Source organism: Euprymna scolopes, chromosome 10, assembly GCF_053919585.1.
Source record: "Euprymna scolopes isolate OS-2025 chromosome 10, ASM5391958v1, whole genome shotgun sequence".
Taxonomy (NCBI): domain Eukaryota; kingdom Metazoa; phylum Mollusca; class Cephalopoda; order Sepiida; family Sepiolidae; genus Euprymna; species Euprymna scolopes.
Window position 1 is genome coordinate 156,549,590 of NC_136491.1, and position 13,177 is coordinate 156,562,766.

General features: G+C 24.5%; 1 protein-coding gene across 2 annotated transcripts in view; it reads left to right on the forward strand.

Annotated features, from left to right (window-relative positions):
• The window catches only part of LOC145286324 (integrator complex subunit 1-like), a 179,609-nt gene that overhangs the window by 134,021 nt on the left and 32,411 nt on the right, over nt 1-13,177 (forward strand). For both annotated transcript variants that reach the window (XM_080135247.1, XM_080135246.1), the window contains 5 exons: nt 953-1,040; nt 2,161-2,396; nt 8,036-8,165; nt 9,502-9,635; nt 10,886-11,075. In XM_080135247.1, the coding sequence (XP_079991373.1) occupies nt 953-1,040; nt 2,161-2,396; nt 8,036-8,165; nt 9,502-9,635; nt 10,886-11,075 (778 nt within the window). The remainder of the gene's footprint in view (nt 1-952; nt 1,041-2,160; nt 2,397-8,035; nt 8,166-9,501; nt 9,636-10,885; nt 11,076-13,177) is intronic.

Here is a 13,177-nt window from a genome sequence, read left to right on the forward strand (position 1 = left end):
AAAGTGCAAAAAAAAAAGTGCAACGTTAACCATTGCCCCACCGCGACATGCTAACGGAAACACATTTGAATTTATTTAATTACTTGGATTTAGCAGGTGCCCGTTTTAATGAGTTAATGAGGTCAAGTTTGACTGCGGGATAGTATTCATTTACTGCTGAACGCTTTTATTTTCCCCCAAGATGTTATAGGAAAAAGACTAACCCACATGCGGCGAGCGACAAATGTTGAATATTTATCTTCCCGAAATCGAGCAAATTAAATAGACAGGGGAGCTTCGTTGTTAACTGTGAGATATTACAATTTATATGTGATATAAAAAGTTTTTAAAAGTTGTGAAGCGAGCGATTGCTTCTCTGAAAAAAGCCTTTTATAGACATACAGAAAAAACGAACATACATACACACACAAATACATACATACATACACACACACACACATACATACACACATACATTTTCGCTTTTATATTTATAGATTTATACAAATTATTTACTTGTAATAGTGCTTCGTCTTTTTTTTCTTTTTATGGGTATAATTTATCGTTTTTTTTTTTTTTAAAGTCATGAGTTGGAGATGATATAAAAAAAAATTTTAAATAATGAATTATAAAACTGAAAGTGGGATGCAACAAAATTTCCTTCTGTGGATTGCCAGTTTATTATTTATATATAAAGTTTATTATTTATATATAAAGTTTATTATTTATATATAAAGTTTATTATTTATATATAAAGTGGTCGAACCAATGAAAAGAAATATATTCAGTATGAGTCGATATCACAATAAACTATTAGCAACGTGTTTTCCGTGAGATTGTAATATAACACTTCATTGTATGGAATGTGCAAAAACTGAAGAGTTACACAAATCATTTTTATTTTATCCGGAAATTGTTGTTTCATTTATACGGTGTAAAAATCCCCCTTTGTAATTTTTATTTTTGCTTGTAGACATGACTCTACATCTGTGCTGGATTTTCTGTGGGCCTGCATTCACATTCCGAAACTTTGGCAAGGACGAGAAAGGAAAGGACTTAAGGTAAGTGACACTTGAAGATATCTGTCTGAAAACCACTTTCATTTATTATATAATCGTATGTCAAGCTACAAGACGGCATCTGGAATGTTTTTACTCTTGGAATATGAATTGAGTATCATGTTTCTAAAGTATTCTCATTTTGGTTCTCAAACTCAACAGCTTTTTTTTTATAGTCTGGTGCTACCAGTTCAGGCTGTCTGAGGATAGTGGCTTCCCGACCTAAAATGCATTAGGCATTGATGTTTTCATTTTCAAAACTTGATTATGTTCTGCAAAGTCAAAAAACCAATTTTCATATACAAAAAATACAAACTAAACACGATCAATAAATAAAGATATAAATACTTTTATTGTTTGCGTCATCGTTGTATTTTTGTTTGCTTTATGTTTTCAAATCGATTCATTTGCTATGATTTTTTTCCTGGTCATTCACTGCTAACTGCCCCTGCTACTTTAACTGTTCTACATCTACAGAACCAACAACTCATCCATTCTTTTAACATGACCAAATCAGTTTTACGAAACCTTACGAAACTATGCTTTCTTATTTTTCTTGTGATTTTATTTTTTTCTCTTCAAAGAGTTATATCTTAACACTTCATGCCATAACATGGTGACGACAAAAATGGCCTTAGATGATTATTATCATTATTCACTAGAAGTTTTCATACAGGTCATCATCAGAAATTATATACTAACAACACTTGTGGTGTTCCCTGGACTCTGAATAGCAACAAGTCTCTCCAGATTTCCGGTACTCTTCACCTCGATAACCTTTGCAAATGACTTTGCATTATCCCAACAGCTGCTTACCATCGATTTCTCACTGGCAATAACCATTGGTCTTTACTGGAATTTGGATGGCAATAGCCCACCCCCCACCGTCATAGTCCCAGTCTTCACCACACTCATCTAGTGGAGGTCTGGTTAGTGCTTTCTATCCACTATCTTTTCATCCTCCTTGACTATTTGATGTAGTACCGGTCGATGCCAACACTAGAATTTTCTTTTTAATTTTATTATTGGAATAATATTGTTTTGTTAATTTCTGTTCTTTTTAACATACAAGAAAGAATTCTTGTTTAAAATATTTTACATGCGATTTTTATTTCCCTTTCAGAACTTCCCAGCTGAAGATGTGCTTGGTTTGTCTGTTGACCAATTGTCGTCTGTCCTTGATTACATCGTCCAAGAAGCCAGTGAGCAGAACAATGATTCAGCAGAGCAAAAGGTTTCCTCTGATGCAGCAGACGTCATAAGTTGTCGTGTTGAGTTGCTCAAATGTTGCTTGTGTAACGACAATACAAAACTGCATGACCTCGTCGAACGCCTGGAAAAATGTGTCGTCAAAACAAAGTAAGTAAAATTCCAATCGTAGAAATAATCAGTGGGATCATTTCTTGAGAATCTGCATTGAATTTTGAACAGAACCTATTTTTTTATCCATGGAGGCTGCATGCTCTTGTTTTGTCAGCCATAACTGGTAGAAGTTCTAAGTAATTTGCAATTGTATTTTGATTATCACCAGCACTAAGGATTGGATTCGGTTCTTGTGGCATAGTAGATAAAGTACTTGATAAAATTTTATTTTTAAATAAGAAAATCAAATTTTGTGACCAAACTAACAATATTGCAATGCCATCTTCAAAACAAAGGAGATAACTCCAAATAATTTGCGAGATTTAAAAAAATATTTTTAACATGGGACACTAGAAAAACTAAAACATGATTTTCTTTATTAAAATAAAATTATTTGATCAATTAACATGATTTTTGGAATATGTTTTCATTTCGTCATGGGTTAAGTACATTATACATATTTTTCTTTTTTGTTCTTTTAATATCAAGGTGAATTCTGGATAAGCACCCAATTTTTTTTCCTTTTTTTTGTCATCGCTGTTAATATAGTTTTATTTCCTTTTGTCATCACTATTAATATATATATATATATATATATATATATATATTTTTTTTTTACATAGAGGTCACCACTTATCAAGGCCCGGAAGCCAGTTGGGGATAAGAGTTATTGCGTGTACAGTAATCAATGAGATAGTATTGTAGTAATCATTAGTATTGGAGATTTGGTAGAGTGTCTTACTTAAGGGAGCGGTTTGTCAGAAATTTGTTTATGTTGGACTTGAAGACATCCAAGTTGTAGTCAGGTGGGAAACAGGCAAACAGAAGAGAGTTCCACAGTTGTGCACTTCTGAGAAAGAAGCTCTGCTCATGGAATCTACGTTTGGATTCAGGCACAAATAAAGAGTGGGGAAAATTAATGACAGTAGTTTCAGCTAGACGGGTGTTTTTCGTGAAAGATTGGCAAGGAGGGACCAGTGATTGGAGCTCAGACGAGCACTTGTCATGGAAATAACGATAAAACAAAGACAAGCTTGCAACGTCTCTTCTGTGGGAGAGAGGTTGCAGGGTAGAGAAAAGGGCATCCCCCACTAAGCCACGAAGTCTATTTTGTACTCTGTCAAGGCAGGATAGGCTGCTTTTAGCAGCTCCTGCCCAGATATGGCAGCAGTATTCCATCCTTGGACGTACTTGGCTTTTATATAGATAGGGAATTGCATCAGTAGTGAGATATTTTCTGGAGTTGGTAGAAGGATCCCACCATTTTCCCAGCATCTTTGGAAACAGACCTGATGTACGTGTTCCATTTCAGATCAGGAGTAAAGGTCAAACCCAGAAGCTTGTCAAAACATAGAGCCTCCCCAAGACGAGAGCCATCCATTTCAATTGATGCCAGATGGGAAGCAGAGTGTTGATGATGTAAAGATAGGAGCTTGGTTTTAGATGCATTAAAAGTAACCAGCCACCTTTTCCCCCACTGTACCACGCACTCAAGATCAGAGGAGAGAGAATCAGAGCGAACCTTGTAATTTACGTCCTTTGATGTGTTGCTATAGATGGTCGTGTCATCAGCATAGATATCAATGAATGATTTAAGTATGTGTTTTGGGAGATCATTGATGAAGATCAGGAAGAGAGTTGGGCCCAGGATGGACCCTTGAGGGACTCCAGCATTAATACTGTAGGCCTCTGATTTCTGCCACTACTCTTATGAACCTATCGGAGAGAAATGATTTAATAATTAAGAAATCATTTCCAGTTATACCATAGCTGGAAATCTTGTGAAGTAGGCCCTAATGCCATACCTTATCAAAGGCCTTCGATATGTCAAGAGCAATTGCCCTGGAAAGGAAACCTTTGTCAAGAGATTCACTAATCCTATGTGATATAACCGTTAGCACATCTGCTGTAGATCTTGCAGAGCGGAAACCATACTGCATGTCACTAAGAAGGTTGTTTCTGCTGAGGTGGTTAACTACTTCTTTATTTAATATGGATTCCAACAACTTACTCATGACACACAGGAGACTTATTGGTCTGTACTGAGAGGGAGATGACTTTTCACCTGAATTCTTAAATACAGGGCATACTGATGAGGTTTTCCAGGATGTTCCTTAAGGCAACGCTTAAACAGTTTTGTAAGTATGGGGCCAAGTTCTGGTTGGAGCTTTTTCAGCACTATAGCTGGAATGCCATCAGGGCCAATTGCTTATAATAAATATTAAATATTAATAAAATTATATTAATATAGCTAATCTAGGTTCTTGATTAGCTTTATTAATATAGTTTTATTAATATAGTTTTATTAATATAGTTTTATTAATATAGTTTTATTAATATAGTTTTATTCATATAGTTTTATTAATATAGTTTTATTAATATAGTTTTATTAATATAGTTTTATTAATATAGTTTTCTTAATATAGTTTATTAATATAGTTTTATTAATATAGTTTTATTAATATAGTTTATGAATATAGTTTTATTAATATAGTTTTATTAATATAGTTTTATTAATATAGTTTTATTAATATAGTTTTATTAATGTAGTTTATTAATATAGTTTTATTAATGTAGTTTATTAATATAGTTTTATTAATATAGTTTATTAATATAGTTTTATTAATATAGTTTTATTCATATAGTTTTATTAATATAGTTTATTAATATTGTTTTATTAATATAGTTTTATTAATATAGATTTATTAATATAGTTTATTAATATAGTTTATTAATATACTTTTATTAATAGTTTTATTAATATACTTTTATTAATAGTTTTATTAATATAGTTTTATTAATATAGTTTATTAATATAGTTTTATTAATAGTTTTATTAATAGTTTTATTAATAGTTTTATTAATAGTTTTATTAATAGTTTTATTAATATAGTTTTATTAATATAGTTTTATGAATATAGTTTTATTAATATAGTTTTATTAATATTGTTTTATTAATATAGTTTTATTAATATAGTTTTATTAATATAGTTTATTAATATAGTTTTATTAATAGTTTTATTAATATAGTTTTATTAATAGTTTTATTAATAGTTTTATTAATAGTTTTATTAATATAGTTTTATTAATATAGTTTTATTAATATAGTTTTATTAATATAGTTTTATTAATAGTTTTATTAATAGTTTTATTAATATAGTTTTATTAATAGTTTTATTAATATAGTTTTATTAATATAGTTTTATTAATATAGTTTTATTAATATAGTTTTATTAATATAGTTTTATTAATAGTTTTATTAATATAGTTTTATTAATAGTTTTATTAATAGTTTTATTAATATAGTTTTATTAATAGTTTTATTAATATAGTTTTATTAATATAGTTTTATACATAGTTTTATTAATATAGTTTATTAATATAGTTTTATTAATATAGTTTATTAATATAGTTTTATTAATATAGTTTTATTAATATAGTTTTATTAATAGTTTTATTAATATAATTTACTAATATAGTTTAATTATTATAGTTGTATTAATATAGTTTTATTAATATAGTTTACTAATATAGTTTATTAATAGTTTTATTAATATAGTTTATTAATATAGTTTTATTAATATAGTTTTATTAATGTAGTTTTCTTAATATAGTTTATTAATATAGTTTATTAATATGGTTTATTAATATGGTTTATTAATATAGTTTTATTCATATAGTTTTATTCATATAGTTTTATTAATATAGTTTTATTAATATAGTTTATTAATATAGTTTTATTAATATAGTTTTATTAATATAGTTTATTAATTTAGTTTTATTAATATAGTTTTATTAATATAGTTTATTAATATAGTTTATTAATATAGTTTTATTAATATAGTGTATTAATATAGTTTTCTTAATATAGTTTATTAATATAGTTTTCTTAATATAGTTTCTTAATATAGTTTATTAATATAGTTTATTAATATAGTTTTATTAATAGTTTTATTAATATAATTTATTAATATAGTTGTATTAATATAGTTGTATTAATATAGTTTTATTAATATAGTTTTATTAATATAGTTTTATTAATATAGTTTATTAATATAGTTTATTAATATAGTTTTATTAATATAGTTTATTAATATAGTTTATTAATATAGTTTATTAATATAGTTTATTAATATAGTTTTATTAATATAGTTTATTAATATAGTTTATTATTATAGTGTATTAATATAGTTTTATTAATATAGTTTTATTAATATAGTTTTATTAATATAGTTTTATTAATATAGTTTTATTAATATAGTTTTATTAATAGTTTTTTTAATATAGTTTTATTGATATAGTTTATTAATAGTTTTATTAATATAGTTTTATTAATATAGTTTATTAATATAGTTTTATTAATATAGATTTATTAATATAGTTTTATTAATATAGTTTTATTAATATAGTTTATTAATATAGTTTATTAATATAGTTTTATTAATATAGATTTATTAATATAGTTTTATTAATATAGTTTTATTAATATAGTTTTATTAATATAGTTTATTAATATAGTTTATTAATATAGTTAATTAATATAGTTTATTAATATAGTTAATTAATATAGTTTATTAATATAGTTTATTAATATAGTTTTATTAATAGTTTTTTTAATATAGTTTTATTAATATAGTTTATTAATAGTTTTATTAATATAGTTTTATTAATATAGTTTATTAATATAGTTTATTAATATAGTTTTTTTAATATAGATTTATTAATATAGTTTTATTAATATAGATTTATTAATATAGTTTTATTAATATAGTTTTATTAATATAGTTAATTAATATAGTTTATTAATATAGTTTATTAATATAGTTTTATTAATATAGTTTTATTAATATAGTTTTATTAATATAGTTTTATTAATATAGTTTTATTAATATAGTTTTATTAATATAGTTTTATTAATATAGTTTTATTAATATAGTTTTATTAATATAGTTTTATTAATATAGTTTATTAATATAGTTTTATTAATAGTTTTATTAATATAGATTTATGAATATAGTTTATGAATATAGTTTATTAATATAGTTTATTAATATAGTTTATTAATATAGTTTATTAATATAGTTTTATTAATATAGTTTATTAATATAGTTTTATTAATATAGTTTTATTAATATAGTTTTATTAATAGTTTTATTAATATAGATTTATGAATATAGTTTATGAATATAGTTTATGAATATAGTTTATGAATATAGTTTATGAATATAGTTTTATTAATATAGTTTTATTAATATAGTTTATTAATATAGATTTATTAATATAGATTTATTAATATAGTTTTATTAATATAGTTTATTAATATAGTTTATTAATATAGTTTATTAATATAGTTTATTAATATAGTTTATTAATATAGTTTATTAATATAGTTTATTAATATAGTTTATTAATATAGTTTATTAATATAGTTTTATTAATATAGTTTTATTAATATAGATTTATTAATATAGTTTATGGATATAGTTTATGGATATAGTTTATTAATATAGTTTATTAATATAGTTTTATTAATATAGTTTATTAATATAGTTTTATTAATATAGTTTATTAATATAGTTTTATTAATATAGTTTTATTAATATAGTTTATTAATATAGTTTTACTTTTTTCCCCAGTTCTGAGTCAAAACTGTATCTGCACACTTTGCTTGAACTCTACCTCCAATACCCGTTCCTGCTAAGTTGGTTACAGGACCCCAGCCTTTTACTGAATGACACGTATACGACACAAATGAGCACAAGCCAGGTGAGTAGCCAGATCATCTTCAGTCTCGCACAACAGAACGTGTCTCAAAAACGTATATAATATTCTCATAGCTTTTCTCCTTTTTTGTATGCGTCCCACCCTTCATAATTGAACATTGGCAACTGCTGCCTCTTCAAACAATCCTGTAGCTTTTCAGAACATCATTTTACAACGAGACTGAAAATTGTGATATCGTATCACAATGTTGTTAGTTTGTAGGTTTTCCTTTCAGATTAGTTGCCTGACCAAGATTTGAGACTCCGATTCAAGAAAGATACGTTAATAAATTTTATAAGTGAAAAGTGATTCACAAGCTCTGACTGAACTTGAACATGACAAGTCTATAGTTGGTGCCATTAACCACTGTATCATCATTTTTCATACTTATGGCCTTTATTCACCTAGCGTTAGTCACCTGGGTGTTTCAAATATGGTTAGTTCCATGAGGTGTTTTTACACCCCAATACAAAAATGTTTATAGTGTTATAATTTTGTAATATATAGCTATCCTGCTGGTTCAGGATATATCTACAGCCCAGTTTGAATCACTTGTATTTTGTTGATATTAATATAAAATAATACAATAAAATAAATGATAAAACTAAAGAAAAATTAAGATATTACATTAGCTAAGCTCAAAACTGAAAGAGTAATAAATTGTAAATAAATTAATAATCCCATCAAAACTTTTGATAAAGAAAATACCAAAATGTATTAATTCTATATTAAATATTACAGATTAACCTAATTATACATAATATGCGTTTATATATAAAAATTTTCATTCCCAATGGAAAAATACAAAATATATAAATCATAAAATCATACCTACGTTAGTCAGCTGAGGTGACTGGACACCCCAGGAGGACAAAGCGACGTTTACCTCCAAGGAAAACTGCGATACACCTGTGCCATACCATGTGTGCTATACCCTCACTGAGTCAAGAGAATACTAGGAGGAAGGAAAGGAACTTCAGTTGCCAACTAGGAATTAGGAGTACTTAAGCAAACGTGACAAAACCTCCCATAGAACTAACGCAGGGTTAAGATAAAAGAAAATACTTATTCCATTAATCATTTTCAATCTTCTCATAATATTCTTCATCTTTCAACTGACTATCACTTCCATCTCATGAATACAATCTTTACTTTTGACACTGATAAATTGCCTATCGTTAGTAAAAAAAGACAAATTTAATAATGCTTCATAATTCAGTAAAATGAATAAACCATAATTTTGTAAGAATTCTGTTTAAGCAAAACCCCATTTTTTTTTTTTTTTTTAATTGAAATTTGTTGCATTTAATGAAAATTGAATGAATTCATTTGTTTTCAGCTTGATATGATTTCTCATCGTTTATTATCGAGTTTGGGCAATGCAGTGCCAGGAAAAGCATCTGAGAACCGAATGTATGATGCGAACAATGCTAGTCGGAAATTGGCAGCTGAACATCCATTGCTCATTCTTCGGTGAGTTGCCCAATTGCCCAAGATAAGAAATAGTTTTTTTTTTTAAGTCCAACTTCATATATATATATATATATATATATATATATATATATATATATAACGTTTTTTGTAATGTAAAGACAAACAAGCCGTTGATAATGAATAACATTTAATTAACTAGCAAAACTTTTATTGAACATAAGTTTTATGCTAAGTGGAAACTGTTATTTTTCTATTCAGTTTTTTCCTGGAGCTTTTGTTTTTTATTTTCATTTTTGTTTTCCTCATTCTTTTCTCCCCTTTTTGTTTTTAATTCCTTATAAAAAATTATAAGTATTTATATTTTTAAAAATAATTTAATGAAGTAGTTTTATTGTAAAAAAAAAAACTTGGATTTGCAATAAAATTCATCTTTAAATCCCATGAATATTTTCATGTTTGTTAACTATTTGCCATCATTTGTTTTATAAATTTTTTTTTAAAATAAGATTTTAACACCTAAATTTAATTATTTTTAGTCATTAAATTTAATTTTGTCAGGTTAGGGTATGTAAATTTATGAACTTGTTGCAATATAAGCAACCAACAATTGTTACGGATAGAATTTGTGTTCACTAAAGATTTGACAAATTCTATCATAAAAATCAAAACATTTATTTTCGTAATTATCATAAAATTATTTCCGTAATTATCATAAAATCAAAAATTATCAAGACAATTGTCATCAACATTATTTTGTGATTTCTTAAAATAGTTTAATTTATTTTTATTACTTTCATTTATAGTACAAGTCCTGAATTTAACCTGCATTAAAAACAAATACAGAAAAATTTTCATGATGTATGTATCAGTTACAAAATGAAAATGTCATATTAAAAAAATCATGTAAATTGATAAAGTAGTTTAAAAAATTTTTTTTAAATCAAATTTTATGAGAAATCGAGGATGGAGTGTCACGTGACCATCTTTAATAAATATCACTGGCTACCTCCCTTTAACAACCTCTCCAGAAATAGAGATCAAAATAAGACATTTAATGGCTACAATTTACTATTAATCATTAAAAATTGTAAAAAATAAAAAATTATTTTCTATATAAAATAACACTACTTGAGTTTTGGAATATGCTCTTTTCGATCCATGACTGGTACATACGTCAGATTTTTCTGTATTTTTGTTCTTCTGCACCAAATTTATTTCTTAATGAATATTTGTAAAAAACTGAGATTGTTCTTCAAAATGAAATGAAATCTTTTTGTTTTTCTTGACAGCCAATTACCATTGATAGCAGCTTTACTGCAAGGGAAAACTCAATTCTCCATCCACGAAATGAAGATCCGCAATTACTTATTGCTTTTTTCTTACGTTTTGGGATTGCTTGAATTGTTGGAGCCTCATATTTTCCGTAAAGAATACACGGCGCTTGATGATATTCTAGAAGCCTACTTTTCACTTATCAAGGTAATTTTTTGTTATTGATATATATATATATATGAGAATAATAGAAATAGAGAGATAAAAAAAAGGAAGAAACCAAGTTCAACAACGTTTTGTCTTTATTGCAAGACTTCTTTTAGACGAATGAAATTAATAAATAAAATACTAGTACAATATTTGAAAATATGTTGTGTTTTTCAAATATTGTACTAGTATTTTATTTATTAATTTCCTTCATTCAGAAAAAGTTTTACAATAAAGAAGAAACGTTGATGAACACACAATTTGATTATGAATAAAAAACTCAGAATTGTCAGTTCAAACAACATTTGTCCTATTAATCCTTTTGTGTTGAGTGACGTCTTCCCTTTTTATATTCCAGCAATAGTTTGCCAACATACCATTTTTTCTTTAAAACATTTCTCCATCACTGAAATATCCTGATGGAACCTCAACATGTTCATCACTCACATCCTCCACAAATTCTCAAAAATTATAATTTTGCAAAAAATCTGTACCTAATTCAACAAAAAGAAGGCCAGAAATGGATTTTCAATGCTATTGTTCATATAAAAATTGTCAGAAATGTCCTGTACGTTTTTTGAGTTTTGCATAAATAAAAATCTTAATATTCTTTCAAATAAAATGTCTTATTTTAATATTTTCACTACAATAAAAATCTTAATATTCTTTCAAATAAAACGTCTTATTTTAATATTTTCACTACAATAAAAATCTTAATATTCTTCCAAATAAAACGTCTTATTTTAATATTTTCACTACAATAAAAATCTTAATATTCTTTCAAATAAAACGTCTTATTTTAATATTTTCACTACAATAAAAATCTTAATATTCTTTCAAATAAAACGTCTTATTTTAATATTTTCACTACAATAAAAATCTTAATATTCTTTCAAATAAAACGTCTTATTTTAATATTTTCACTACAATAAAAATCTTAATATTCTTTCAAATAAAATTATTTTAATATTTTCACTACAATAAAACTCTTAATATTCTTTCAAATAAAATTATTTTAATATTTTCACTACAATAAAAATCTTAATATTCTTTCAAATAAAATTATTTTAATATTTTCACTACAATAAAACTCTTAATATTCTTTCAAATAAAATTATTTTAATATTTTCACTACAATAAAAATCTTAATATTTTTTCGAATAAAACGTCTTATTTTAATATTTTCACTACAATAAAAATCTTAATATTCTTTCAAATAAAATTATTTTAATATTTTCACTACAATAAAAATCTTAATATTCTTTCAAATAAAACGTCTTATTTTAATATTTTCACTACAATAAAAATCTCAATATTCTTTCAAATAAAATTATTTTAATATTTTCACTACAATAAGAATCTTAATATTCTTTCAAATAAAATTATTTTAATATTTTCACTACAATAAAAATCTTAATATTCTTTCAAATAAAACGTCTTATTTTAATATTTTCACTACAATAAAAATCTTAATATTCTTTCAAATAAAATTATTTTAATATTTTCACTACAATAAAAATCTTAATATTCTTTCAAATAAAACGTCTTATTTTAATATTTTCACTACAATAAAAATCTTAATATTCTTTCAAATAAAATTATTTTAATATTTTCACTACAATAAAAATCTTAATATTCTTTCAAATAAAACGTCTTATTTTAATATTTTCACTACAATAAAAATCTTAATATTCTTTCAAATAAAATTATTTTAATATTTTCACTACAATAAAACTTTTAATATTCTTTCAAATAAAATTATTTTAATATTTTCACTACAATAAAAATCTTAATATTCTTTCAAATAAAACGTCTTATTTTAATATTTTCACTACAATAAAAATCTTAATATTCTTTCAAATAAAATTATTTTAATATTTTCACTTCATAATTTATCAGATATTTTCTTGACCAAAATCCTGCCAAAATTAAAAAACAACAAAAATATCTTCATGATGTACATACCCATGATGAAACAAAAATGTCATATTCCAAAAATTACATTAATTGATGAAGTAGTTTCATTATTAAATCAAGAAGTCAAATTTTATGTGTACTTGAATAGTGATTGTCTCGCCTACCATTAAAAAAAAAAAATCTTA